Genomic DNA, 24,943 nt, shown 5'->3' on the forward strand with positions numbered 1-24,943 from the left:
TCCGGCCGTCCGGCGCTGCAGCTGGACCCTATTGCCCATCTCTGCTGTTGATAACGCTAGCTGTAACTGAGGGGTTACAATACCCTGACTGTATTAAAGATTGTGATATATTAAACCACTACTAGTTATGTACTTTAATTACTGGCCATACAGTACATGAATATATATGGTGAACACCCACACAAGAATACGGCATTGACACATAAAGTTCTATTTGGAGGGTATTTATTATTATTAAGCAACGTTAGGTTACAGATTGAGAATTAGGCTCGCGCTTGTATGGCGAAGAACACACGTAAAGTCAGTCAAGAGCATAAGTCAATGAGAATAGTATGAATACTAGGATGGGTCTAAGCTGACGCCACCTGTGGTATAGCAATTACATAGGGCACACTGGTACCAGCTGGAGACACTGGGGGGTTCCCTCCGGGGTGTATGGCCGGTAGGGGTAGAGGAATGTTCGGGTACAAAGTCTGGGTCAACGAGGAATAACGAGGCTCCAGATACAGGAGCCGGTGCATGTACTCCCTTGATCAGCAGACAAAGCAGCAGTTGTAATCCAAGATGCTCGAATAGCATTGACGACAGCTAGCCAGCCTCTTCCTAGAGGCGGGCCCGAGTGATGATCCTCACGGGGGTAAATCCCAAACGACAGTGGGATCGACGGTTCTCTTCTCCAGCGGTCACGGTCCTAAAGCAATATAATCCAACCAGAAATGGTTCTGCAGTCGTCGGTGTAGGTTCTCCGGTGTACATATCCAACGGTTCTCGCCTAGGACTCCTCGGGTGTGGGCACGAGTTTAGGGCGCCCAGCCTGGATAAGTGCACTAGCTAAATACACGACGAACCGATGGTAATGCTGGTCACTGAAGAACTGTAGCCGCACGATACACTATAAATGATCGACTATTACTTCACATTAGATTAAGTCGAACTCAGCGTTACTGCGTTAAATCCCACCACCACACTTTAGCATTCTATTCGCACGCGGTTCTCAATGTTCTATTTAGATGCAAGGTTGCTCACTTCACTGCACGTTGTATGCGTGGTGAAGGCATTAAGGGTTTGGTAAGACTACTGCTGTTTACACCTGTGCCGTATTTATACGTAAGGTGAATATCTAGTGCCAACCTCAGTTCTGTCTCGTATTACTGCGCAGACTCTGGGCATGTAGCGACATGCCCGGAGTTGCCTTTGAACTTGCCGTTGGGGGCTTGGTCGTTGGTGCCTGGGGGTCGCTGTCTAATAGGAGAGCGAATATTACTCTGGTTTGTACACAGGTAAAGGGATATTCCGTGTATATATACAAATAATATACAAGGGATATCAAACGATATACAAATATTATACAAGGGATATCAAGCAATAAATATATATATTCGGTTTAATCTGACCCTTTGTAACACTAGCCAAGTTATTATACACACAGATACACCGTGGGCCAGTGACTTTGGTGTAGGGGTGTAACAATGCATCGATCCTAAGGGGGAAATTCAACTGCATCGATTTGAAAATGTTAGAATAGATTATCGCAATTTTAATGTGTACACGTTGTTATTGTCATGTCCGTTACAGCCAACACACCGACATACGCTACTGCATCAACGTTATGATTAACAAAGCAAGGCATTCGTTTTGTTGCATTAACGTTATATTACTATTGCTATCGATAAATCTAGGTGTTCTAAAATCTATTGCTATTGGTAAGAGAGAGACTATAATAAGTTAGTGTCTCGGAAAACGAGAGCCCTGATCGCAATGGCGGAGTTTCAGGAAGTAAACAAGCAAAATGAGAGCTTCCGATTGGTCATTTGCTTTATTTCCCATGAAACCAGTCACTTCACTCTACTGTGATTGGACCGTTGGCTTGAGTGCAATGTGGGACTTGTAGTTTTTTAACGATTCTCAGCGGAGAAATAAAAAGTACGACTGAGGCTGTAATCTGCACTCGCACACCGTGCGCATAATTGATTTTTGAGGTTCGCACACACATATTTTTAGGGGCATATGCGAGCAATAAGGTCGCACTGTAGAGCCCTGCAAGGTATAGTCTAAATCCATACCGTAGCACAAATTCATACCGTTTATACCGTATACCGTTTATACCGTCCACCCCTACGACAGAGGTTTATAAGATACACTACACCACTAAGGTACCCATGTACATGTTGAGGTACTTCCCAAAGGTCAGTGAATACCACGGCCACAACACGAGAGGGAGTTCCACAAATCATGTTCAACCCAGATTCGGCTCAAACAAGGGACTAAACACATTTCGCAATTATGCCACATCAATGTGGAACGCCCTACCCACAGCCGTAAAAAATGTGAATCCCTACCCACCTTCAAAACCGCTCCGTGCAGAACTTTCTTTTTGCGTGCAGAACTTAATTAAAAACTCCAAGTCCCCCCGTTCCCAAAATATAACTTGCGCAAAGGGCTGGATGTTGTTCATCACTGAGAGATGACCTGTAATTTAGCATAGCTTCATAGTATGGCGAACACAAATGACAAGCCAGAGCTAGAAGACACTTTCAGTCAGCTCAATGAAAGTGATGTTGCGTGTCTCCTATCCGTCATGCAGCGCATTCAGGCCCACGCGAGAAGTTGAGAAGAAGACAGAAGATTGTTCTTTTCACAATCTAATATTAATTTTACAATCAAATGTATGTTTATTTTTATTTATTTTTTACAAGTCTATTATTCATTTGAATATAGAATATTCATTGACGGCCCTACTTAACAGTAACTGCACACTAAATCACCCCCGAGTGGAACATGGAAAGCCACGTTCTGCAAACTTTCCCCCACTGTACCGAAATTAACCGTGACTTCCGAGGTACGTACCAAACCGTGGTCTTTGTGTACCGTTACACCCCTAAAGAACAGCGTTTGAGAATCAAAATATTCAGCAAATGTTCACACATTCCACTGGTGGTTTTCTAAGAGCATTTAATCTAAACATTTAATGTCTAGTTGTCACACACATCTCTAATTTCGTTGCCTCACCTCCGCCTTCTGCTCCATGATGGAGAAGATCCTCTCGATACCGATGCTCACCCCCACACAGGGCACCTTCCTGCCCTTAGGGTCGAACATGCCCACCAAGCCGTCGTAGCGCCCGCCACCGGCCACGCTGCCCACGCTCACGCTCTCCTCGCCTGCAGCTCCGTTCAGGGCCTCGGTGGCAGCCGGCGCCATGCCCATTTGGGTCAAGGAGGCTTCATAAATGATGCCGGTGTAGTAGTCAAGACCACGGGCCAGACTGAGGTCAAACACCACCTGAGATAGAAGAGAGTGGGTGAGGAGAGAGAATGGTTATAGAGAGGGTTTAGTATGAGAGGGTTTAGTATGAGAGGGTTTAGTATGAGAGGGTTTAGTAGGAGAGGGTTTAGGAGGAGAGGGTTTAGGAGGAGAGGGTTTAGGAGGAGAGGGTTTAGTAGGAGAGGGTTTAGGAGGAGAGGGTTTAGGAGGAGAGGGTTTAGGAGGAGAGGGTTTAGGAGGAGAGGGTTTAGTATGAGAGGGTTTAGTATGAGAGGGTTTAGGAGGAGAGGGTTTAGGAGGAGAGGGTTTAGGAGGAGAGGGTTTAGTAGGAGAGGGTTTAGTAGGAGAGGGTTTAGGAGGAGAGGGTTTAGGAGGAGAGGGTTTAGGAGGAGAGGGTTTAGGAGGAGAGGGTTTAGGAGGAGAGGGTTTAGTATGAGAGGGTTTAGGAGGAGAGGGTTTAGGAGGAGAGGGTTTAGGAGGAGAGGGTTTAGGAGGAGAGGGTTTAGGAGGAGAGGGTTTAGTATGAGAGGGTTTAGGAGGAGAGGGTTTAGGAGGAGAGGGTTTAGGAGGAGAGGGTTTAGGAGGAGAGGGTTTAGGAGGAGAGGGTTTAGGAGGAGAGGGTTTAGGAGGAGAGGGTTTAGGAGGAGAGGGTTTAGTATGAGAGGGTTTAGTAGGAGAGGGTTTAGTAGGAGAGGGTTTAGTAGGAGAGGGTTTAGTAGGAGAGGGTTTAGTATGAGAGGGTTTAGTAGGAGAGGGTTTAGGAGGAGAGGGTTTAGTAGGAGAGGGTTTAGTAAGAGAGGGTTTAGTAGGAGAGGGTTTAGGAGGAGAGGGTTTAGGAGGAGAGGGTTTAGTAGGAGAGGGTTTAGGAGGAGAGGGTTTAGCAGGAGAGGGTTTAGTAAGAGAGGGTTTAGGAGGAGAGGGTTTAGTAGGAGAGGGTTTAGTAGGAGAGGGTTTAGGAGGAGAGGGTTTAGGAGGAGAGGGTTTAGGAGGAGAGGGTTTAGTAGGAGAGGGTTTAGGAGGAGAGGGTTTAGTAGGAGAGGGTTTAGTATGAGAGGGTTTAGGAGGAGAGGGTTTGGCAAGAGATGGTTTAGGAGGAGAGGGTTTAGTATGAGAGGGTTTAGTATGAGAGGGTTTAGGAGGAGAGGGTTTAGGAGGAGAGGGTTTAGGAGGAGAGGGTTTAGGAGGAGAGGGTTTAGTATGAGAGGGTTTAGTATGAGAGGGTTTAGGAGGAGAGGGTTTAGGAGGAGAGGGTTTAGGAGGAGAGGGTTTAGTAGGAGAGGGTTTAGTAGGAGAGGGTTTAGGAGGAGAGGGTTTAGGAGGAGAGGGTTTAGGAGGAGAGGGTTTAGGAGGAGAGGGTTTAGGAGGAGAGGGTTTAGTATGAGAGGGTTTAGGAGGAGAGGGTTTAGGAGGAGAGGGTTTAGGAGGAGAGGGTTTAGGAGGAGAGGGTTTAGGAGGAGAGGGTTTAGTATGAGAGGGTTTAGGAGGAGAGGGTTTAGGAGGAGAGGGTTTAGGAGGAGAGGGTTTAGGAGGAGAGGGTTTAGGAGGAGAGGGTTTAGGAGGAGAGGGTTTAGGAGGAGAGGGTTTAGGAGGAGAGGGTTTAGTATGAGAGGGTTTAGTAGGAGAGGGTTTAGTAGGAGAGGGTTTAGTAGGAGAGGGTTTAGTAGGAGAGGGTTTAGTATGAGAGGGTTTAGTAGGAGAGGGTTTAGGAGGAGAGGGTTTAGTAGGAGAGGGTTTAGTAAGAGAGGGTTTAGTAGGAGAGGGTTTAGGAGGAGAGGGTTTAGGAGGAGAGGGTTTAGTAGGAGAGGGTTTAGGAGGAGAGGGTTTAGCAGGAGAGGGTTTAGTAAGAGAGGGTTTAGGAGGAGAGGGTTTAGTAGGAGAGGGTTTAGTAGGAGAGGGTTTAGGAGGAGAGGGTTTAGGAGGAGAGGGTTTAGGAGGAGAGGGTTTAGTAGGAGAGGGTTTAGGAGGAGAGGGTTTAGTAGGAGAGGGTTTAGTATGAGAGGGTTTAGGAGGAGAGGGTTTGGCAAGAGATGGTTTAGGAGGAGAGGGTTTAGTATGAGAGGGTTTAGTATGAGAGGGTTTAGGAGGAGAGGGTTTAGTATGAGAGGGTTTAGTATGAGAGGGTTTAGGAGGAGAGGGTTTAGTATGAGAGGGTTTAGTATGAGAGGGTTTAGTAGGAGAGGGTTTAGGAGGAGAGGGTTTAGGAGGAGAGGGTTTAGTAGGAGAGGGTTTAGGAGGAGAGGGTTTAGGAGGAGAGGGTTTAGTAGGAGAGGGTTTAGTAGGAGAGGGTTTAGGAGGAGAGGGTTTAGTAGGAGAGGGTTTAGCAGGAGAGGGTTTAGGAGGAGAGGGTTTAGGAGGAGAGGGTTTAGGAGGAGAGGGTTTAGGAGGAGAGGGTTTAGGAGGAGAGGGTTTAGGAGGAGAGGGTTTAGTATGAGAGGGTTTAGTAGGAGAGGGTTTAGTAGGAGAGGGTTTAGTATGAGAGGGTTTAGGAGGAGAGGGTTTAGTAGGAGAGGGTTTAGTATGAGAGGGTTTAGGAGGAGAGGGTTTAGGAGGAGAGGGTTTAGGAGGAGAGGGTTTAGTAGGAGAGGGTTTAGGAGGAGAGGGTTTAGGAGGAGAGGGTTTAGTAGGAGAGGGTTTAGTAAGAGAGGGTTTAGGAGGAGAGGGTTTAGTAGGAGAGGGTTTAGTATGAGAGGGTTTAGGAGGAGAGGGTTTAGGGGGAGAGGGTTTAGGAGGAGAGGGTTTAGTAGGAGAGGGTTTAGTATGAGAGGGTTTAGGAGGAGAGGGTTTAGTATGAGAGGGTTTAGCAGGAGAGGGTTTAGGAGGAGAGGGTTTAGGAGGAGAGGGTTTAGTAGGAGAGGGTTTAGCAGGAGAGGGTTTAGCAGGAGAGGGTTTAGCAGGAGAGGGTTTAGTAGGAGAGGGTTTAGGAGGAGAGGGTTTAGGGGGAGAGGGTTTAGTAGGAGAGGGTTTAGCAGGAGAGGGTTTAGCAGGAGAGGGTTTAGTATGAGAGGGTTTAGTAGGAGAGGGTTTAGGAGGAGAGGGTTTAGGAGGAGAGGGTTTAGTAGGAGAGGGTTTAGGAGGAGAGGGTTTAGGAGGAGAGGGTTTAGGAGGAGAGGGTTTAGGAGGAGAGGGTTTAGTAGGAGAGGGTTTAGGAGGAGAGGGTTTAGTAGGAGAGGGTTTAGTATGAGAGGGTTTAGTATGAGAGGGTTTAGGAGGAGAGGGTTTAGGAGGAGAGGGTTTAGGAGGAGAGGGTTTAGGAGGAGAGGGTTTAGGAGGAGAGGGTTTAGGAGGAGAGGGTTTAGTAGGAGAGGGTTTAGGAGGAGAGGGTTTAGGAGGAGAGGGTTTAGCAGGAGAGGGTTTAGCAGGAGAGGGTTTAGTATGAGAGGGTTTAGTAGGAGAGGGTTTAGGAGGAGAGGGTTTAGTAGGAGAGGGTTTAGGAGGAGAGGGTTTAGTAGGAGAGGGTTTGGCAGGAGAGGGTTTAGTAGGAGAGGGTTTAGGAGGAGAGGGTTTAGGAGGAGAGGGTTTAGCAGGAGAGGGTTTAGTAGGAGAGGGTTTAGGAGGAGAGGGTTTAGGAGGAGAGGGTTTAGGAGGAGAGGGTTTAGTAGGAGAGGGTTTAGTATGAGAGGGTTTAGGAGGAGAGGGTTTAGGAGGAGAGGGTTTAGTAGGAGAGGGTTTAGCAGGAGAGGGTTTAGTAGGAGAGGGTTTAGGAGGAGAGGGTTTAGTAGGAGAGGGTTTAGTAGGAGAGGGTTTAGTAGGAGAGGGTTTAGGAGGAGAGGGTTTAGGAGGAGAGGGTTTAGTATGAGAGGGTTTAGTAGGAGAGGGTTTGGCAGGAGAGGGTTTAGGAGGAGAGGGTTTAGGAGGAGAGGGTTTAGTATGAGAGGGTTTAGGGGGAGAGGGTTTAGGAGGAGAGGGTTTAGGAGGAGAGGGTTTAGCAGGAGAGGGTTTAGTAGGAGAGGGTTTAGGAGGAGAGGGTTTAGGAGGAGAGGGTTTAGTATGAGAGGGTTTAGGGGGAGAGGGTTTAGGAGGAGAGTTTGGCGGGAGAGGGTTTAGGAGGAGAGGGTTTAGTAGGAGAGGGTTTAGGAGGAGAGGGTTTAGTAGGAGAGGGTTTAGGAGGAGAGGGTTTAGGAGGAGAGGGTTTAGTAGGAGAGGGTTTAGCAGGAGAGGGTTTAGCAGGAGAGGGTTTAGGAGGAGAGGGTTTAGTAGGAGAGGGTTTAGGAGGAGAGGGTTTAGGAGGAGAGGGTTTAGTAGGAGAGGGTTTAGGAGGAGAGGGTTTAGCAGGAGAGGGTTTAGGAGGAGAGGGTTTAGTAGGAGAGGGTTTAGGAGGAGAGGGTTTAGGGGGAGAGGGTTTAGTAGGAGAGGGTTTAGTAGGAGAGGGTTTAGGAGGAGAGGGTTTAGGAGGAGAGGGTTTAGTAGGAGAGGGTTTAGGAGGAGAGGGTTTATGAGGAGAGGGTTTAGGAGGAGAGGGTTTAGGAGGAGAGGGTTTAGGAGGAGAGGGTTTAGTAGGAGAGGGTTTATGAGGAGAGGGTTTAGTAGGAGAGGGTTTAGGAGGAGAGGGTTTAGGAGGAGAGGGTTTATGAGGAGAGGGTTTAGGAGGAGAGGGTTTAGGAGGAGAGGGTTTAGGAGGAGAGGGTTTAGGAGGAGAGGGTTTAGTAGGAGAGGGTTTAGTAGGAGAGGGTTTAGGAGGAGAGGGTTTAGGAGGAGAGGGTTTAGTAGGAGAGGGTTTAGTATGAGAGGGTTTAGGAGGAGATGGTTTAGTAGGAGAGGGTTTAGGAGGAGATGGTTTAGTAGGAGAGGGTTTAGGAGGAGAGGGTTTAGTATGAGAGGGTTTAGGAGGAGAGGGTTTAGTAGGAGAGGGTTTAGGAGGAGAGGGTTTAGTAGGAGAGGGTTTAGGAGGAGAGGGTTTAGGAGGAGAGGGTTTAGTAGGAGAGGGTTTAGTATGAGAGGGTTTAGGAGGAGATGGTTTAGTAGGAGAGGGTTTAGGAGGAGAGGGTTTAGTATGAGAGGGTTTAGGAGGAGAGGGTTTAGGAGGAGAGGGTTTAGTAGGAGAGGGTTTAGGAGGAGAGGGTTTAGGAGGAGAGGGTTTAGTATGAGAGGGTTTAGGAGGAGAGGGTTTAGGAGGAGAGGGTTTAGGAGGAGAGGGTTTAGTATGAGAGGGTTTAGGAGGAGAGGGTTTAGGGGGAGAGGGTTTAGTAGGAGAGGGTTTAGGGGGAGAGGGTTTAGTAGGAGAGGGTTTAGCAGGAGAGGGTTTAGGGGGAGAGGGTTTAGTAGGAGAGGGTTTAGGAGGAGAGGGTTTAGGAGGAGAGGGTTTAGTATGAGAGGGTTTAGTAGGAGAGGGTTTAGGAGGAGAGGGTTTAGGAGGAGAGGGTTTAGTAAGAGAGGGTTTAGTAAGAGAGGGTTTAGTAGGAGAGGGTTTAGTAGGAGAGGGTTTAGTAAGAGAGGGTTTAGTAGGAGAGGGTTTAGTAGGAGAGGGTTTAGCAGGAGAGGGTTTAGCAGGAGAGGGTTTAGGAGGAGAGGGTTTAGGAGGAGAGGGTTTAGTAGGAGAGGGTTTAGCAGGAGAGGGTTTAGTAAGAGAGGGTTTAGGAGGAGAGGGTTTAGTAGGAGAGGGTTTAGTAAGAGAGGGTTTAGGAGGAGAGGGTTTAGGAGGAGAGGGTTTAGGAGGAGAGGGTTTAGGAGGAGAGGGTTTAGTAGGAGAGGGTTTAGTAGGAGAGGGTTTAGTAGGAGAGGATTTAGTAGGAGAGGGTTTAGTAGGAGAGGGTTTAGGAGGAGAGGGTTTAGGAGGAGAGGGTTTAGGAGGAGAGGGTTTAGTAGGAGAGGGTTTAGGAGGAGAGGGTTTAGTAGGAGAGGGTTTAGTATGAGAGGGTTTAGGAGGAGAGGGTTTGGCAAGAGATGGTTTAGGAGGAGAGGGTTTAGTATGAGAGGGTTTAGTAGGAGAGGGTTTAGTAGGAGAGGGTTTAGGAGGAGAGGGTTTAGTAGGAGAGGGTTTAGTAGGAGAGGGTTTAGGGGGAGAGGGTTTAGTATGAGAGGGTTTAGGAGGAGAGGGTTTAGTAGGAGAGGGTTTAGGAGGAGAGGGTTTAGGAGGAGAGGGTTTAGTATGAGAGGGTTTAGGAGGAGAGGGTTTAGGAGGAGAGGGTTTAGGAGGAGAGGGTTTAGGAGGAGAGGGTTTAGGGGGAGAGGGTTTAGGAGGAGAGGGTTTAGTATGAGAGGGTTTAGGGGGAGAGGGATTAGGAGGAGAGGGTTTAGCACATGCAAGAGACTAGTATTCAACTCTAGGAAGGGTTTAGTTGAAGCCATAGGTGCCAGCAGCTGCTGGATCGCAAGGGTTCACATAGGTATGCACACAAGGATATTTCAAGTTGAATCATTGTATTTAGTAAATAATCCAAATATATTCAAACTATTTGTGTTTTCCTTCAATCATGACATGCTTCATCAGAAAATGTATCATAGATGAAGATATAAAGATTAATGTGTGAAATATTTGAAAAACGTACTTTTCCAAAGGGGTTCACATACTTTCAAGCAACACTGTTAATTGTTTCTCACGTTAGTGTCTAGGGTAGGAATGGATTTTAACGAGATTGGCACCACACTCTACTCTAATCTTATCTCACCCCCTCACCTTGTCTGTGACCTGGAAGAGTTCCAGGTAGCTGAAGAGTTGCTTCATGTCGGTGAGGCCGGCACAGGCATGTTTACTCTGGGCCATCTTAGGGTCCTGGAGTAGGCGTTCCGCTAGGTCCTTACCACCTACACACACCACCAAACAGACAGGGTTAGCCCTTTAGGTAGAGCCCAGCCTATAACACAACCACACCACCAAACAGACAGGGTTAGCCCTTTAGGTAGAGCCCAGCCTATAACACAACCACACCACCAAACAGACAGGGTTAGCCCTTTAGGTAGAGCCCAGCCTATAACACAACCACACCACCAAACAGACAGGGTTAGCCCTTTAGGTAGAGCCCAGCCTATAACACAACCACACCACCAAACAGACAGGGTTAGCCCTTTAGGTAGAGCCCAGCCTATAACACAACCACACCACCAAACAGACAGGGTTAGCACTTTATGTAGCTTAGCCATAATGTTGTTGATGAAAGACTCAGACTGTTGCCTATGTTGTTGAGTTGAGTTAAATAAATAGAGAGACCCTCTGAAGATATATATTATTTCAGTCTTTGTTTTTGTATACATTAATGAGAGAGAAATTAGATTCCAGTCCAGTTCAGCACTACAGACAGCACCAAGCCACATAGTTCAGATGTGTACTGAAACAGACTCTGGGACCTGTCTGGCTTGGCGCTGTGCCTTGGCATAGATAGTACGCTTAACATTACCACAAAAAGTGTGTTGCGTTAGAAGACTACAGAATACAACAACATGTCCCCCACTTTGCGTAGCATTCATTCATATACTATTGATATAGTTCCATGAGCAGAGAGACCTGCTGCACGGTGGTGTAGTGGTTAACACTGTCGCCGCACAGCTAGAAGGACCTGGGTTCGATTCCCGCTTGGGGACCAGATTGCCGCGTTGCCAGGTACCCGGGTGGGGTAACTCCCGGGCCTTTCTGTGTGGAGTTTGCATGTTCTTCCTGTGCTCGCAAGGGCTTCCCCTCCCAATAAGATAAACCCTATGCAGAACAGAAACATGCAGAACAGATCGCTAACGCTGTTGTAATGGTGTCGTAACCATGTCTGCTCCTGGCTGCCCTTCAGGGAAAGGATGAAGGGATGGGTCAAGTTTCAAGTTCAAGTTTCTTTAATAGTTGTCATACAGAAGTACAGAATACTTTCATACAAAATGCTTCTTACTGTTACGCTCCAGAGACTGTGCTAGACAAGATAAGTATCAAATAACATAGTATAGCATGTAATTTAGAAGAAGAAAATGAGGTCACAGTGTTCGGTATAGACATATGTACAATGTACTGAGTTACCATATAATATACAATACTATGCAGTGTACTAATGTACAGTACTATATAGTGCAAAGCAGAAATGGGATGAGGTACAATTTAGGTACAATTTACAGTAAGGTGTACGAGTTGTAGTGCAATCCTTCATCAATAAATATAAAGTGTGGGGAGTGGGTGCTACAGTGTGTTTGTTTAAAGTGGGTGTGTGCTATAAAGTGTGTGGAGTGGGTGCTACAGTGTGTTTGTTTAAAGTGAGTGTGTGCGTGTGGATGTGTGTGCTATGTGCGTTTGGTGGTTGTTGTTGTGTAGTGTTCATTGTTCGTTGAGCAGCCTGATGGCCTGGGGATAGAAGCTTCTTCTGAGTCTTTCTGTGCTCGCCTTGAGACTCCGGTATCGCTTGCCTGACCGCAGCAGTTCAAAGAGGCAGTTGTTCGGGTGACTGGAGTCTTTAATGATTCTCTTAGCCTTGCCCTTGCAACGCTTGTTGTAAATGTTCTGGAGGGTGGGGAGCCCCCCTCCAATTGTGCGTTCGGCTGAACGTGTCACTCTTTGTAGTCTGCTTCGGTCTTGTGCAGTGCTATTCCCAAACCAAGAGGTGATGTTGCCGGTCAAGATGCTCTCTATTGTACATGAGTAGAAGTTCTTAAGGATCTTCTGACTGACTTGGAACTTCCTTAGGCACCTGAGGAAGTAGAGGCGTTGTCGTGCCTTCTTCACAACACTGTCAATGTGTGTGGTCCATGTCAAGTCCTCGGATATGTAGGCTCCGAGGTACTTAAAGCTGTTGACTCTCTCAACCGGTGCCCCGTCGATGCTGAGGGGGCTATAGTCCTTGACCCCCGACCTCCTGAAGTCCACAATCATCTCCTTTGTTTTGCTGACGTTCAGGGAGAGGCTGTTTTCCTGGCACCATCCCGCCAGGACCTTGACCTCTTCCAGGTAGGCCCTCTCGTCGTTGGCAGAGATCAGGCCCACCACCACTGTGTCGTCAGCAAATTTGATGATTGTATTGCTACTCCGCTGAGCCACACAGTCGTGTGTGTACAGGGAGTAGAGGAGGGGACTCAGAACACAGCCCTGGGGGGCAGCTATGTAGAGGGTGATGGATGAGTATGGAGGGGACTATGGTATTGAATGCCGAGCTGTAGTCGATGAATAGCATTCTCACATAGTTCCCCTGCCTCTTGTCCAGGTGTGATGCTGCTGTGTGCAGCACATGGGCTATGGCGTCCTCCGTGGACCTGTTGGGGCGGTATGCAAATTGCAGGGGGTCCATGTTGATGGGGAGGGAGGAGCAGATGTAGCCCTTTACTAGCTTCTCAAAGCACTTCATGGCTATGGAGGTGAGAGCTACAGGGCGGTAGTCGTTGAGGCAAGCAGGCTTGGATTTTTTGGGTACAGGGATAATAGTGGACTTCTTCAGGCAGGTGGGGATGACAGCCTGTTCTAAGGACAGGTTAAATATGTCAGTGAATACTGGGGCCAGTTGGTCGGCACAGACTTTTAGGACGCGGCCGGGGATGCCGTCCGGACCTGCTGCCTTCCTGATATTCACTTTTTTAAAGGTCCGCCTCACCTCATGTTCTGTTATTCTGAACACTGAATCTCCATCAGCAGCCGACCCCCCCCCCCCCCCCCCCCCCCCATTGCCGTGGCTTGTGGGCTGGTGTTGTTATTACCAGCATCAAACCTCGCATAGAAGGTATTGAGGTCATTTGCTAAGGAGATGTCACTGTTCAGTTTGAGGGAGGCGCCTTTGTAGTCTGTCATCGTTTTGAGCCCCTGCCACATAGCTCTAGAGTCAGCCTGTTCAAACTGGAGTTCAATTTTATCCTTGTAGCGTCGTTTGGCCTCTGTCACTGTCCTCCTTACGTTGTATCGCGCCACCTTGTGGTCATTCATGTTGCCTGCCACTAGGCCGTCGTTGTAAGCTTTGGTGCGCGCTCTCAGAGCTTCACGGACGGATTTGTCTACCCAGGGTTTTGTGCAGAGAGACATTTCATTGGTGACTCAGTGCATGCGTGTTCCTGTGTGTCGTCCATCTCGCATGCGTGTGTTAATCTGCATGACAATTAGACTTCTTCTTCTTCAGACAGAGTGGAGGTAATGTAATTATTACAACTGGTAACTGACTGTTTTGACTGACAATACACATTAAACATGGGATATACTGCTGTGTATTGTTATGTCTGCGGAGCATCTGTGTCTGTGTGACTCTGAAATATCTTGTTATTGCTGCCAGCCTGCCACCATGCGTTCTAAAATGCTATAAGACATATCGATCTGGGGAAACATTACTCATGCCCTAGTGTGTACTGCTGAGCTGTCAGTCTATAGACCCGGTTTCATCCTCACCCTGCATGCTGACGTACTCCCCAATCTGATCGGCTGCCTCCTCAGACAAACCCTTCTCCTTCACCATCTCATTCTTCACATCCTCCCAAGACATCTGGGAAACAAAGAAAAGAGAGAGGAAGTGAGAGAAGATAATAATAAACTTTATTTGTATAGCACCTTTCATACATAAACTGCAGCTCAAAGTGCTTCACAACAGAAAAAAGACGCATACAATGAGCACATAAAGTGCAGACATAAAATCACAGTTTTTCACATTAGGATCTAACATCCCAACAGGCCACCTTGTTTATGGTTTGATTCAGTTTTAAATAAATAATAAAAAGAGTAAGATAAAATAGACAGAGCAATAGTGCAGTGCAATAAAATTGTAGAATAGATTAAAAAATATATATATTTTTTTACAGTGCAATAAAATAGTTCTGGATTACTGTTCAACAGTTCAAAGTCGTCTTTACCTTCTCTGTTTGGTATCGACAGTTTAAAACTTGACAGTCTTCCCTCCTGTTTTATACCCACTTTGACCCTTTGAACCTCCCACCTAGGGCTAACCTCCCTCTCAGGGTGCAGTTCCCTCTCTCAGGGTGCAGTTCTAGGCCTGGGTCCTACACAGTTTTAAAGCCCGACAGTCTCTTGTTTGATACCCACACAGTTTAATGAAAGATGAGAGGAGAGGTGTTGGAAGGAGAGGGACGGAGAGACAATAAGGCCCAACCAAAGATATTCAATACTAAAAGGAAGATGACGCATTCAAAGATGTGGAATGGAAATGGAATAGTTCCCGTCTTCCTATGTGGGTGGGGCTGTGACACCGGTGCTATCACAGATGTTCTGGGGGGGGGGGGTCAGTAAGCACTAGGGTTGCACGATTCTTGCTAAAAATTAGATTTTTCTCCCTAAGAATTGAGATCACGATCCTCTCACACGACTCTATGTCTGAGCTCGCAAAAGGGCAAATACCGCCGCCTATCGTCTCCCGAATGGTATTGCACTGGATTGACTGGGAATGTGCATCGAAAAAATAACTCCGGTCCAGGTCTTGCTTCTCGGGCATGCAGTATCGTGTTACCAGATTGACTGAGGACCCTCAGAGCAGCGTCGATTATGTGTTTCGGACTATAACGTTGGATCAATAAACGCGATATTTGGAATGGCGATCAAGAATTGGATTCATCTTTTGCGTGCGTGCGTGACGTTAGCGCTGACCAAGTCATGGATAATCGATTTTTCAGCCCGCTTCTCTAGCGTGCATAAGGACACAAATCTAGTGTTTATTTGAAAACTATTCATAAATCAGCCGAAAAATTACAACGTGTTTTGTGTATTCCACTAAAGAGCTATTATCGCGGATTTCTCTGGAATTACTAGAACTCTCCAAAACTATACTCGTATTCAAAACGGTATAAAACGGAAATGTACTGATGAAAAAACAATCCGTTTCGTACATGTTGACTGCAAGCAAGTCATTGATAAGACTCCACATTTTACTTCTCACTGATGCAGCCGGGGTCTACCAGAGTTCATTCTGGAGCCTCTGAGCCGCGCGGATCATGTGTTCTACTGTATACACGGTTGATCAATACATTTATCAATTTTTTTCGAATGGCGATCGGAAATTGGAATAAACCATTTGGATACCATCTGACCTCAGGTAAGGAAGCTATGTTATCAGTGTTAGGATAATCAGACTCGTTTTCACAGAGATATAAGCGTTTCCACTATATGTGATATAGCTGTTTTGACTGTAAAAGCCATGAGGAAATAACAGCAGCGATTATCAGCTCGCACACATACTATCGATCATCTAGCGTTTATTTGAAAACGATTCATAAATAGGCCGACAAATGACAACGTTCTGGAATATTCCAGTAAAAGGAGATTATCAGAATGGCTTAGTTCACTGGGGGAGGATCTTGTCTCAACTGAATTGGAGCAATCCGCCAAAATTAGAATTAGAGACACAGACCCCATTGATACAAACCCCCATTGCTAGAAAACAATGCTAAACACTGGAAAAGGCCATTTATAAGACAGGGGACATTTAAGAGTAGTCTGGGTTACTAAAGTAACGGGGACTGTATATGCATTGTGGGAATGGGGAGGACAGCAGCAGTGAGTGCTGTGAGTGAGGAAGAGAGATGGGAGAACACTGATGGAGTTGTATGACGTGAATGTTGAATTAATAGCGTGTTTTGCTTTACATCGTGTAAGTGTGATTGATATCGCAACTGGGATTGGTCCGAAGCAAATAAGTAAACACGTGAATGCAGCGTGACGTGAATGCATAGGGGAATAGGAGCCGTTAATGCAACTGATCTCCATTTTGACGCAAATGAAAATACATCAGAATCGTCATCATTTAGAAATTAGATTGCATAGATGTACGAATCGTTAATTAATTAATCGTACAGCCCTAGTAAGCACCCACCAATCCCTGCACCTTGTGAAACCCAGGGGACCCATTACAGGAAAAAGAAGCAAGTTCAAACCCCTATGAAATGTCTTTGGTTGCGATTGGTTTTGGACTCTACATCAGGGTGCAGGCAGTGTTCCTACCTTGTCCAGTTTATCCACTGTGGAGCAGATGGTGCGGAACTTGTCGTCAGGAACCCCGCATACAGCGAACATCCCATCCAGAATACGTCTGTCATTGACCTGCAGGTGAGAGGAGGAGGCCACAGAGGCAATTCTTGTAAATGCATGAAAAACTCAAATAAAGAACAAAATGGGTCAACTATTCTATTAACCACTTAATGTCCAGACGGCGTCAGAGCACATTTGCCCTTGTTTGATGGCATCCTGCTGTTTTAGTGTCTCTGAACCAATACATCAGTTGAAAGCTAAGATGGCCGATCCAATTTCGGGTTATAAGACCAAAACAGCCAACGAACGAGTTTAAAAAAAGTGACCCCCTCCGGTTTCGCCTCCCGGTGAAAATGTACAGTTTTTCTGGAAACGACGATACCTGACTTGAGGGATGTTTCCCAGGATATATATATATGGTTTTCTCTCTGCGTAAAGGTCCAGACTAATTCGATATCTGTTGCGCACATTACTTCATTACTCATTTTCTGTGGTATCGTTTGGATTTGGATCTGTACTAGATAAGACTTCGGGCTATGACGTCGACTGGGGAATGCTTCAGGCGAGCTCCAGTGATGTCAGTGAGTTCGCTGATGTTGTTGTCAGTTTCATAACATCACTAGCCGATAGCATTGTACCCACGAAAATGGTTTGGATCTTCCCGAACCAGAAACCGTGGGTTGACAATTCTATCCGAGTGGCCCTGAATGCTCGCACCACTGCTTATAACCTAGGCAGAGCGTCAGGAAATATGGATGAGTATAAGGCTACAGTCTATACTCTGCGCAAGGCCGTAAAGCTTGCTAAGAGGACATACGCTGGCAAGATGGAGGCACAAATGGCCCAGAACGACACAAGAGGTTTATAGCGAGGACTACGGACGATAACTGACTACAAAGTCAGCGCCCCCTCAATCGGGAGTGCCGACGCCTCTCGCGCGGACCAACTCAACTCCTATGCGCGGTTCGGTGCAAACAGTGGCGACGCTAGCTCACCGGCTAACGACGTCACTGACGCACCGGCCGTAGTGTGGAGGGGGAGGACATCCGCACGGGGGGGGGGGGGGGGGGGTGGCACTCTCTCATTGACGGAACACAGTGTGAGAAGAGCATTTATGCGGGTGAACACTAGAGATGTTCCGATAAAAAATTTTCCTTTCCGATCCGATTCCGATACCTAAGCTTTGGGTATCGGCCGATACCGATACTGAGCCGATACCAGTGCATACATATTAAAAAAAAAAATATATATATATATATATATATATATATATATATATATATAGATTATATAAATTATACTTTTTTTACAGATACCGTTTTATATATACTGTTTTTTTGTAATAACTAGAAAGTAATGGTATTTATTCAACAACAGGTGATGATTGTATAGATTAGTATTAGTATCATTAATCAATGAGTATGGGGCTGCGGCACTGCAGATATACCCTACTCCAATGATCCGCACGGACGTTAGACGTTGTTGCATTCGCTACCCAGTCTGTTAGCTAGTAGGAGATGCTCTGGCTAGTATTAACGTTCATGTTGTGATTTTCGATGCAAAATAAATATTCAACATTCTCTTTTGAGACTCCGCCTCAGACTCTTATCCTTTGGCACTTGGAACTTGCTGCACTTTGCTTGCAGGTCTGCAGCCATTATTGCTGGATTATGAATAGCACCAACTTTAGCCACGGTAACGTTATCAAGCTAAGCTAGCTGACCTAGCTCGTCTTCCCCGCAGACATTTGATAACGTTAGTCAGCTAATGCTAGTCAGTAGCTACTTAACTTAAATACGATTCACCGTGGGTGCATTATTGTTGATAGACGGTCACGGACAGTGTCAGGTCCTGGAGAAAGGACAGGCGATCATCTGATTTGATGTAACGGGCGGATGTTGTTCCAACTAGCTAGCTTTTCAGCTAATGCTATCATAACCTCGAATATCATGCAGTATCTGTCTCTAATCCTTTCAATCTCACCATTGTTACACTCTATCGCCCTCCAGGTCCCCTCGATCACTTCACAGATGAGCTGGACATGCTTCTAAGCTCCTTACCGGAAGATGGTACCCCGCTCCTTCTATTGGGCGACTTCAACCTGCCTGACTCATCTCAGTCGGTCCCAGTGGTCTCCCTCCTATAACAATTTGACCTGACTCCCACTGCCATGCCTCCCACCCACAAAGCAGGCAACTCCTTGGATCTCATATTTTCCCGTAACTCCAGCATCATTAACACCACGGTAACTCCCCTACATGTATCTGACCATTCCTTCATATCCTTCTCACTAACTCTCATGCTTAACCGAAAAGTCTTCACCCCAACTCAAACCGTCTCACTCAGACGCAACCTGCCCTCCCTATCCCCCTCCACCCTCTCCTCTGACATAATATCCGCTCTACCTTTGAGTGACACCTTCTCTGCTCTCCCCACAGAGATGGCAACCTCCACCCTCCTCTCAGCCCTTGCAACCTCCTTCGACAAGCTCTGTCCCCTCGTTGAGAAACCTGCCCGCCGTTCCCCACCCAGTCCATGGCTGACGGATGCAGTGAGAGAACAAAGACAGGTCCTGAGAGCGGCTGAGAGGAAGTATAGAAAGTCACGCCTCACTGCTGACATCGACACATATCACAACCTCTTGTTAACATTCTCCAAAACCATTACTAATGCCAAAGCTTCTTTCTTTCACCATAGGATCGAGGCCTCTGCCAAAAATCTTCGCAAACTGCATGCTACCATGTCCTCCCTCCTCACTCCCCCCCCACCTCCTCCTCCCTCATCTTTTTCTGCCGAAGACTTTGCGATCTTCTTTGAGGAAAAAGTGGAGAACATCCGCAGCTCCTTCTCCCAACCCCCACCCATTCCAAACGCTGAATCGAGAACCTCATCCTTCACTCTGTCATCTTTCTCTCCCATTACAGAAGCCGAGACCCTGACACTGGTAACGTCGAACCGTCCGACTACATGCCAGCTGGACCAGCTACCCTCCCCACTCCTCCAGACCATAGCACCGGACATCCTCCCATTCCTAACTGCAACCATCAACTCCTCACTCAACTCGGGGGTGGTCCCCACCTCCCTAAAACAAGCCAGAGTCACGCCCCTCATAAAAAAACCAACCCTGAACCCCACCATCATAGCCAACTATCGCCCTGTCTCTCTTCTCTCCTTCCTTTCTAAAACACTTGAACGTGCTGTATCCAACCAACTTACTGCTTATCTCTTACAGAATGACCTCCTAGACCCCAATCAGTCTGGCTTCCGGACTGGCCACTCCACAGAAACGGCCCTCATTGCGGTCACAGAGGCACTTCACTTAGCAAAAGCGAAAGGCCTCTCTTCTGTCCTGATTCTCCTAGATCTATCTGCAGCCTTCGACACAGTCAACCATCAGATCCTCCTCGCGGCCCTCGCAGGAATGGGAGTGGCTGGATCTGCGCTGACATGGCTGACATCATACCTCAATGACCGCTCCTACCAAGTGTCATGGAGAGGGACTCTGTCGGCCACCCGCCCCCTCCGGACGGGTGTCCCCCAGGGCTCGGTCCTAGGACCCCTTCTCTTCTCCCTCTACACTAAATCACTGGGTAACATTATCACGTCTCATGGCTTCTCATATCATTGTTATGCCGATGATACTCAACTCTTCCTCTCCTTCCCTCCCTCAGATATCCACGTCTCTGAGCGGATCTCGGCCTGTCTGTCCGACATCTCCGCCTGGATGACGACCAACCACCTCAAACTGAACCTAAGCAAAACAGAATTGCTCCACCTGCCGGCCAAATCCTCCCCCCTGACCGACCTCTCCATCACAGTCGAGAATGCAGCTGTGACCGCATCGCCGACCGCCAAGAACCTTGGTGTTGTCCTCGACGACCAGTTGAACTTCTCTGCTCACATCGCAGCGACAACCAGAACCTGCAGATTCCTCCTGAGCAACGTCAGAAGGATACGCCCCTTCCTGACAAAAGAAGCCACCCAACTCCTCGTCCAATCAACAGTCATCTCCCGCCTCGACTACTGCAACGCACTGCTAGCTGGCCTCCCGGCCACTGCCACCAAGCCTCTTCAACTCATTCAAAATGCAGCGGCCCGCCTGATCTCAAACCTACCGAAGTCGGCCCATGTCACCCCACTTCTTAGGGACCTGCACTGGCTCCCCATTGCTGCACGTATCCGCTTCAAGGCCCTCGACCTAGCATACCGTGCGGCAAAGGGAACCGCTCCCGCCTACCTCCGGTCAATGGTCTCTAACTACACACCCTCAAGACCCCTACGCTCTGCATCTTCTGGCCGCCTCAGATCTACTCCTATCCAAGCTCCCGGAGGGTCATCAAAGAGAAGCCGCCTATTCTCAGTCCTTGCCCCACAATGGTGGAATGAACTACCCATCCCAGTTAGGACAGCCGAATCCCGTCCAATCTTTCGCCGTCGACTAAAGACTCACTTCTTCAACCATTATCTGAAATGAAAAAAAAAAAAAAAAAATCTAACCCCGACTAACCTTACTGTCATGCACTTGTCCTAATAAACTAACCTACACTGTAACACGCAATACTTTGATGAACATTGTTACTCAGCTGATAGAGTTATACCCTTCTTGCTGTCTTGTCGCACAGAACTTGTAAGTCGCTTTGGATAAAAGCGTCAGCTAAATGACTAAATGTAAATGTAAATGTAAATAACACATCCCGTCCGAGCTCCCCGTCACACGCTGTCGGGGACAATGGAATTTAAGAAAGTGTATCTGCTGTTAAAATGACAAACAGCATCACACTTTAAAATACGTTCATTTTATAATCCTCACTCTCCGCAGGAGATAAATGACGTCATGGGATTGGAGGCTAGAATTTACGTGTACTCACCGATACCGATACCAGCATTTTAGGCAGTATCGGCGGCATTTCCGATACTGGTATCAGTATCGGAACAACTCTAGTGAACACCCGGAAAGCAGCTGGCCCAGATGGGATGACAGGACGGATACTTAAGTCCTGTGCTAACCAGCTAGCCCCAGTGTTCACCACCATATTCAATCTATCCCTGGCTAAATCCGTGGTCCCTGCCTGCTTCAAGGTGTCCACTATAATCCCGGTACCAAAAGAATCCTCCCCAGCAGGTCTTAATGACTACAGACCGGTGGCACTCACCTCTGTGGTCATGAAATGTTTTGAGGGGCTGGTTAAGGATTACATTTGTGCCTCCCTCCCCAGTGATATGGACCCTTTGCAATTTGCATACAGGTCAAACAGGTCCACTGACAATGCGGTCTCAGGTACTACACAACACCCTCTCTCACCTAGACAGCCAGAGGGGGGGCTATGTGAGACTGTTGTTCATTGACTATAGCTCAGCGTTCAACACCATAGTCCCCACCAGACTGGTGGACAAGCTGATCAAGCTGGGTCTGAGCTCAGCTCCGAGCGCCTGGATACTGGACTTTCTGAGTGAAAGGCCTCAGGCGGTCAGGGTGGGGGGTCAGACCTCCAACACCATCACCCTGAGTATCGGGTCCCCCCAGGGCTGTGTTCTAAGCCCCCTGCTGTATTCACTCTACACGCATGACTGTGGCCCCATCCACACGAGCGCTGGTTTTAATATAACCATGATTGTATGTGCGCAGTTGCACTGTTCGGCCACACACAACCGGGGATTTGCTACACTGCAACCGCGGTCTTTAAAACCGGTGGCCAGGGTGAAGTTTTGCGGTTTTGCAGTTGCGTGTGGGCATAGCAACCGAGGTTATTCCCAGTGTTTACAGCAGAGCTGTCGCAATTATTTCCCATGTTCACGGCAGACCGCGGGGTAGAGAGATTATAGCAGAGCCAGCTACACCAGTGTTTACAGCAGAGCTGTCCCAAGTAGCGTTATATAAAAATGATTGTAACAAACTTTTGTTCAAAACGTATCGTCTGTGTTGAAGAGTGTTGTGATCGACTGATGTCTTGTCGCATTCCTGACCTGACGCTGAGAGTAAACATGTAGCTGCAGCTAAACTAAACTCATGTGTTGTCAAGTTATTGTTATAAGGAACCCAGTCCAGACTGCATCCCCTTAACAATTGTTTGTATTGAGCCGTATTGTATTGTACCCATTCTGCAATCTGTTAAATAACGTTTACATCCATTTCATATCGGTAACGTTACCACATTACGTTAGCATTTAAGCTATATACTATACATGGATATAGCCATTCACATTAGCATGTAGCTAACAACACCGGCGGTCTTTTGTGAGACTAAACTATCCGCTCTTGGTGGTAAATTGTGTTGCTGATGGTTTTGTTTCATCAACAAAATGAGAGGCAGAACACACAGTGAATGTATCCGTTTGTTTATTGCAGTTTCTTTCTTTGCTGAAAATATATGTTCCGTTGGCAAAATGATCAATAGGGTCCAGCTGTGTTTCTAAAGTAACAGGAAGTTTAGTGAGCGTTCAGCCTTTTCTGATTGGTTGAAATGGCCTTCATGTCTGAACAACATCGCCGCCTACTGTTTTGGCATTGTACTACATGTAACGGTTGCTGGTGCCGTGGGTACGCAGTTATACACGGTTGTTCACCTGTGTTCACCTGTGTGGACGGAGTTTTATTTTTTTCTACTTCGGTCATATTAAATCCAAACGCTCGTGTGGACAGGGCCTGAGTGGCCAGGTTCAGCTCCAACTCCATAGTGAAGTTTGCGGACGACACAGTGGTGGTGGGGCTGATCTCTGACAATGACGAGAAGGCCTACTGGGAGGAGGTTGATGTACTGGCACGCTGGTGCCAGGACAACAGCCTGCTCCTGAACATTGGTAAAACCAAGGAGCTGATCGTGCATTTTAGGAGAACACAGCAGGGGACACACACATCACTGTGGATAAACGGGGCTACCGTGGACAGGGTGAGCAGCTTTAAGTACCTGGGGATCCACATCTCAGAGGACCTGACATGGACAACACACATAGACTCAGTCGTAAAAAAGGCGAAGCAGCGCCTCTACCACCTGAGACAGTTATAGTCCAGTCATTATAGGCCAGAATTAGGCTAAACCTAGGACAAATTGCAACATTAGCAAACTCAACTGATTTTGTATCCTCAATACGTCTTTAGTGAGAGAGAAAAAAGGCCCAAGGAATCCCATCATGGGAAATGTGTTTTTTTTCAATGTTTTGTTACCCCTATAGTCCAGTCATTATAGGCCAGAATTAGGCTAAACCTAGAACAAATTGCAACATTAGCAAACTCAACTGATTTTGTATCCTCAATATGTCTTTAGTGAGAGAAAAAAATTCCCAAGGAATCCCATCATGGGAAATGTGTTTTTTTTCAATGTACTTGATTGCTGGCAGGATCACTGACGACACTGTCTTTCAGAGATTGTGACGCGTTCAAATTTTGAGGTAGCTCAAAAGTAAAGATACCATTTGATTCTAGACAAACTCGGGTTTCCAATGAGACCAACCATGTCATGTTACCTCATTGGAAAGGGGGCTACATACCTAATTATTCAAAGTTAAGATGATTTTTTGGGGAGGGAAATATGGCCATCCCCATTTTTCAAATGGTCCCTTGGCCTTCTACCTCAATATATGTTAATGGAAATGGGTAACATGGGTACCTACAAGCCTCCCCTATACAGACATACCAAATTTATGTTAAGCCCATGTAGTTTTGTGCAAGAATCATGTAGTGTTTTGCATGCTGTACAAATATGTAATTTCCGCCTATTATAAAAAAAACCCATCTCCATGGACCTATCCCCACGGACATAAACCCTTGAGCCCCATCCTCGTGGACTGAGCTCCACAGAGCCTATCTACTAATATTCCAAGAAGAAAAAAATTTCTTTATCAAATGTTTTGATTAGTTCTGGCGTGTATGCTAATTGGTGCATATCAAATAAGATAATGTGTGATTTGCATGAGTAAACAGAATAATTCAATGAAGTTGTGATTGACTTTTTTTCTTGTCTTTGTGTGTAATCAGCTTGTGAGTTTTTATAGTGATATCTAAAAGTAAAATTTTCACCACTATGTTATAACAGGCATTTTTCGATATGAATATATATAGGTCGTTTTCAAAACTTTCCCATGATGGGATTCCTTGGGACTTTTTTTCCCTCACTAAGGACATAATGAGGATACAAAATCAGTTGAGTTTGCTACTGTTGCAATTTGTCCTAGGTTTTTTCATATAATGACTGGACTATTAAGGAAGTTCAGAGTATCGGGGAAGATACTCCAGTCCTTCTACTCCGGAGCTGTAGAGAGCATCTTGACTGGAAACATCACTGCCTGGTATGGAAACAGCACGGCACAGGACAAGAAGGCCCTACAGAGAGTGGTGCGCTCAGCTGAACGTACTACAGGTATTGCACTACCACCCCTGCAGGTCTTATATAACAAGAGGTGCAAATCCAGAGCCTGCAGAATAATGAAAGACCCTCACCACCCCAACAACAGCCTGTTCAAGCTGCTGCGGTCAGGCAAATGCCTGCGCACAACAGCAACTAGGACAGAGAGACTTCGGCTCAGCTTCTTCCCCCAGGCCATCAGAGTCTTGAACACTGAACTCTCCACACACAAGCACACATGAGCACACACACACAACACACTAGGGCTGGGCGATATAACGATAACGATAAATATCGCAATATATTTTAATAATCGATATCGAATATCGAAATTAAAAAAATATCTAAATTTTAATTTTTTTTTTACCTGCAACAGGGCAGTTTTAAAACCAGAGACAGTGGACAGACTTGTCTTTCTTGCCTGCAACTTAAAGTAATGGCTTTGCTTGTCCAAATGACAATACTGACCAAATTGAGATTTATTTTTCTC

At 46.8% G+C, this 24,943-nt stretch overlaps 1 protein-coding gene across 1 annotated transcript in view; it reads right to left on the reverse strand.

The window, feature by feature from the left end:
* LOC311238617 (histidine--tRNA ligase-like) overlaps positions 1-24,943 on the reverse strand; it is an 88,686-nt gene that overhangs the window by 36,147 nt on the left and 27,596 nt on the right. The window contains exons 7-10 of the mRNA XM_084326744.1: positions 16,088-16,186; positions 13,532-13,625; positions 9,878-10,005; positions 3,010-3,282 (exon numbers count right to left, since the gene is read on the reverse strand). Of these exons, the coding sequence (XP_084182870.1) occupies positions 3,010-3,282; positions 9,878-10,005; positions 13,532-13,625; positions 16,088-16,186 (594 nt within the window). The remainder of the gene's footprint in view (positions 1-3,009; positions 3,283-9,877; positions 10,006-13,531; positions 13,626-16,087; positions 16,187-24,943) is intronic.

The sequence above is a fragment of the Notolepis coatsorum genome (genome assembly GCF_963971535.1).
Source record: "Notolepis coatsorum genome assembly, chromosome: 12".
NCBI classification, from domain to species: Eukaryota; Metazoa; Chordata; class Actinopteri; order Aulopiformes; family Paralepididae; genus Notolepis; species Notolepis coatsorum.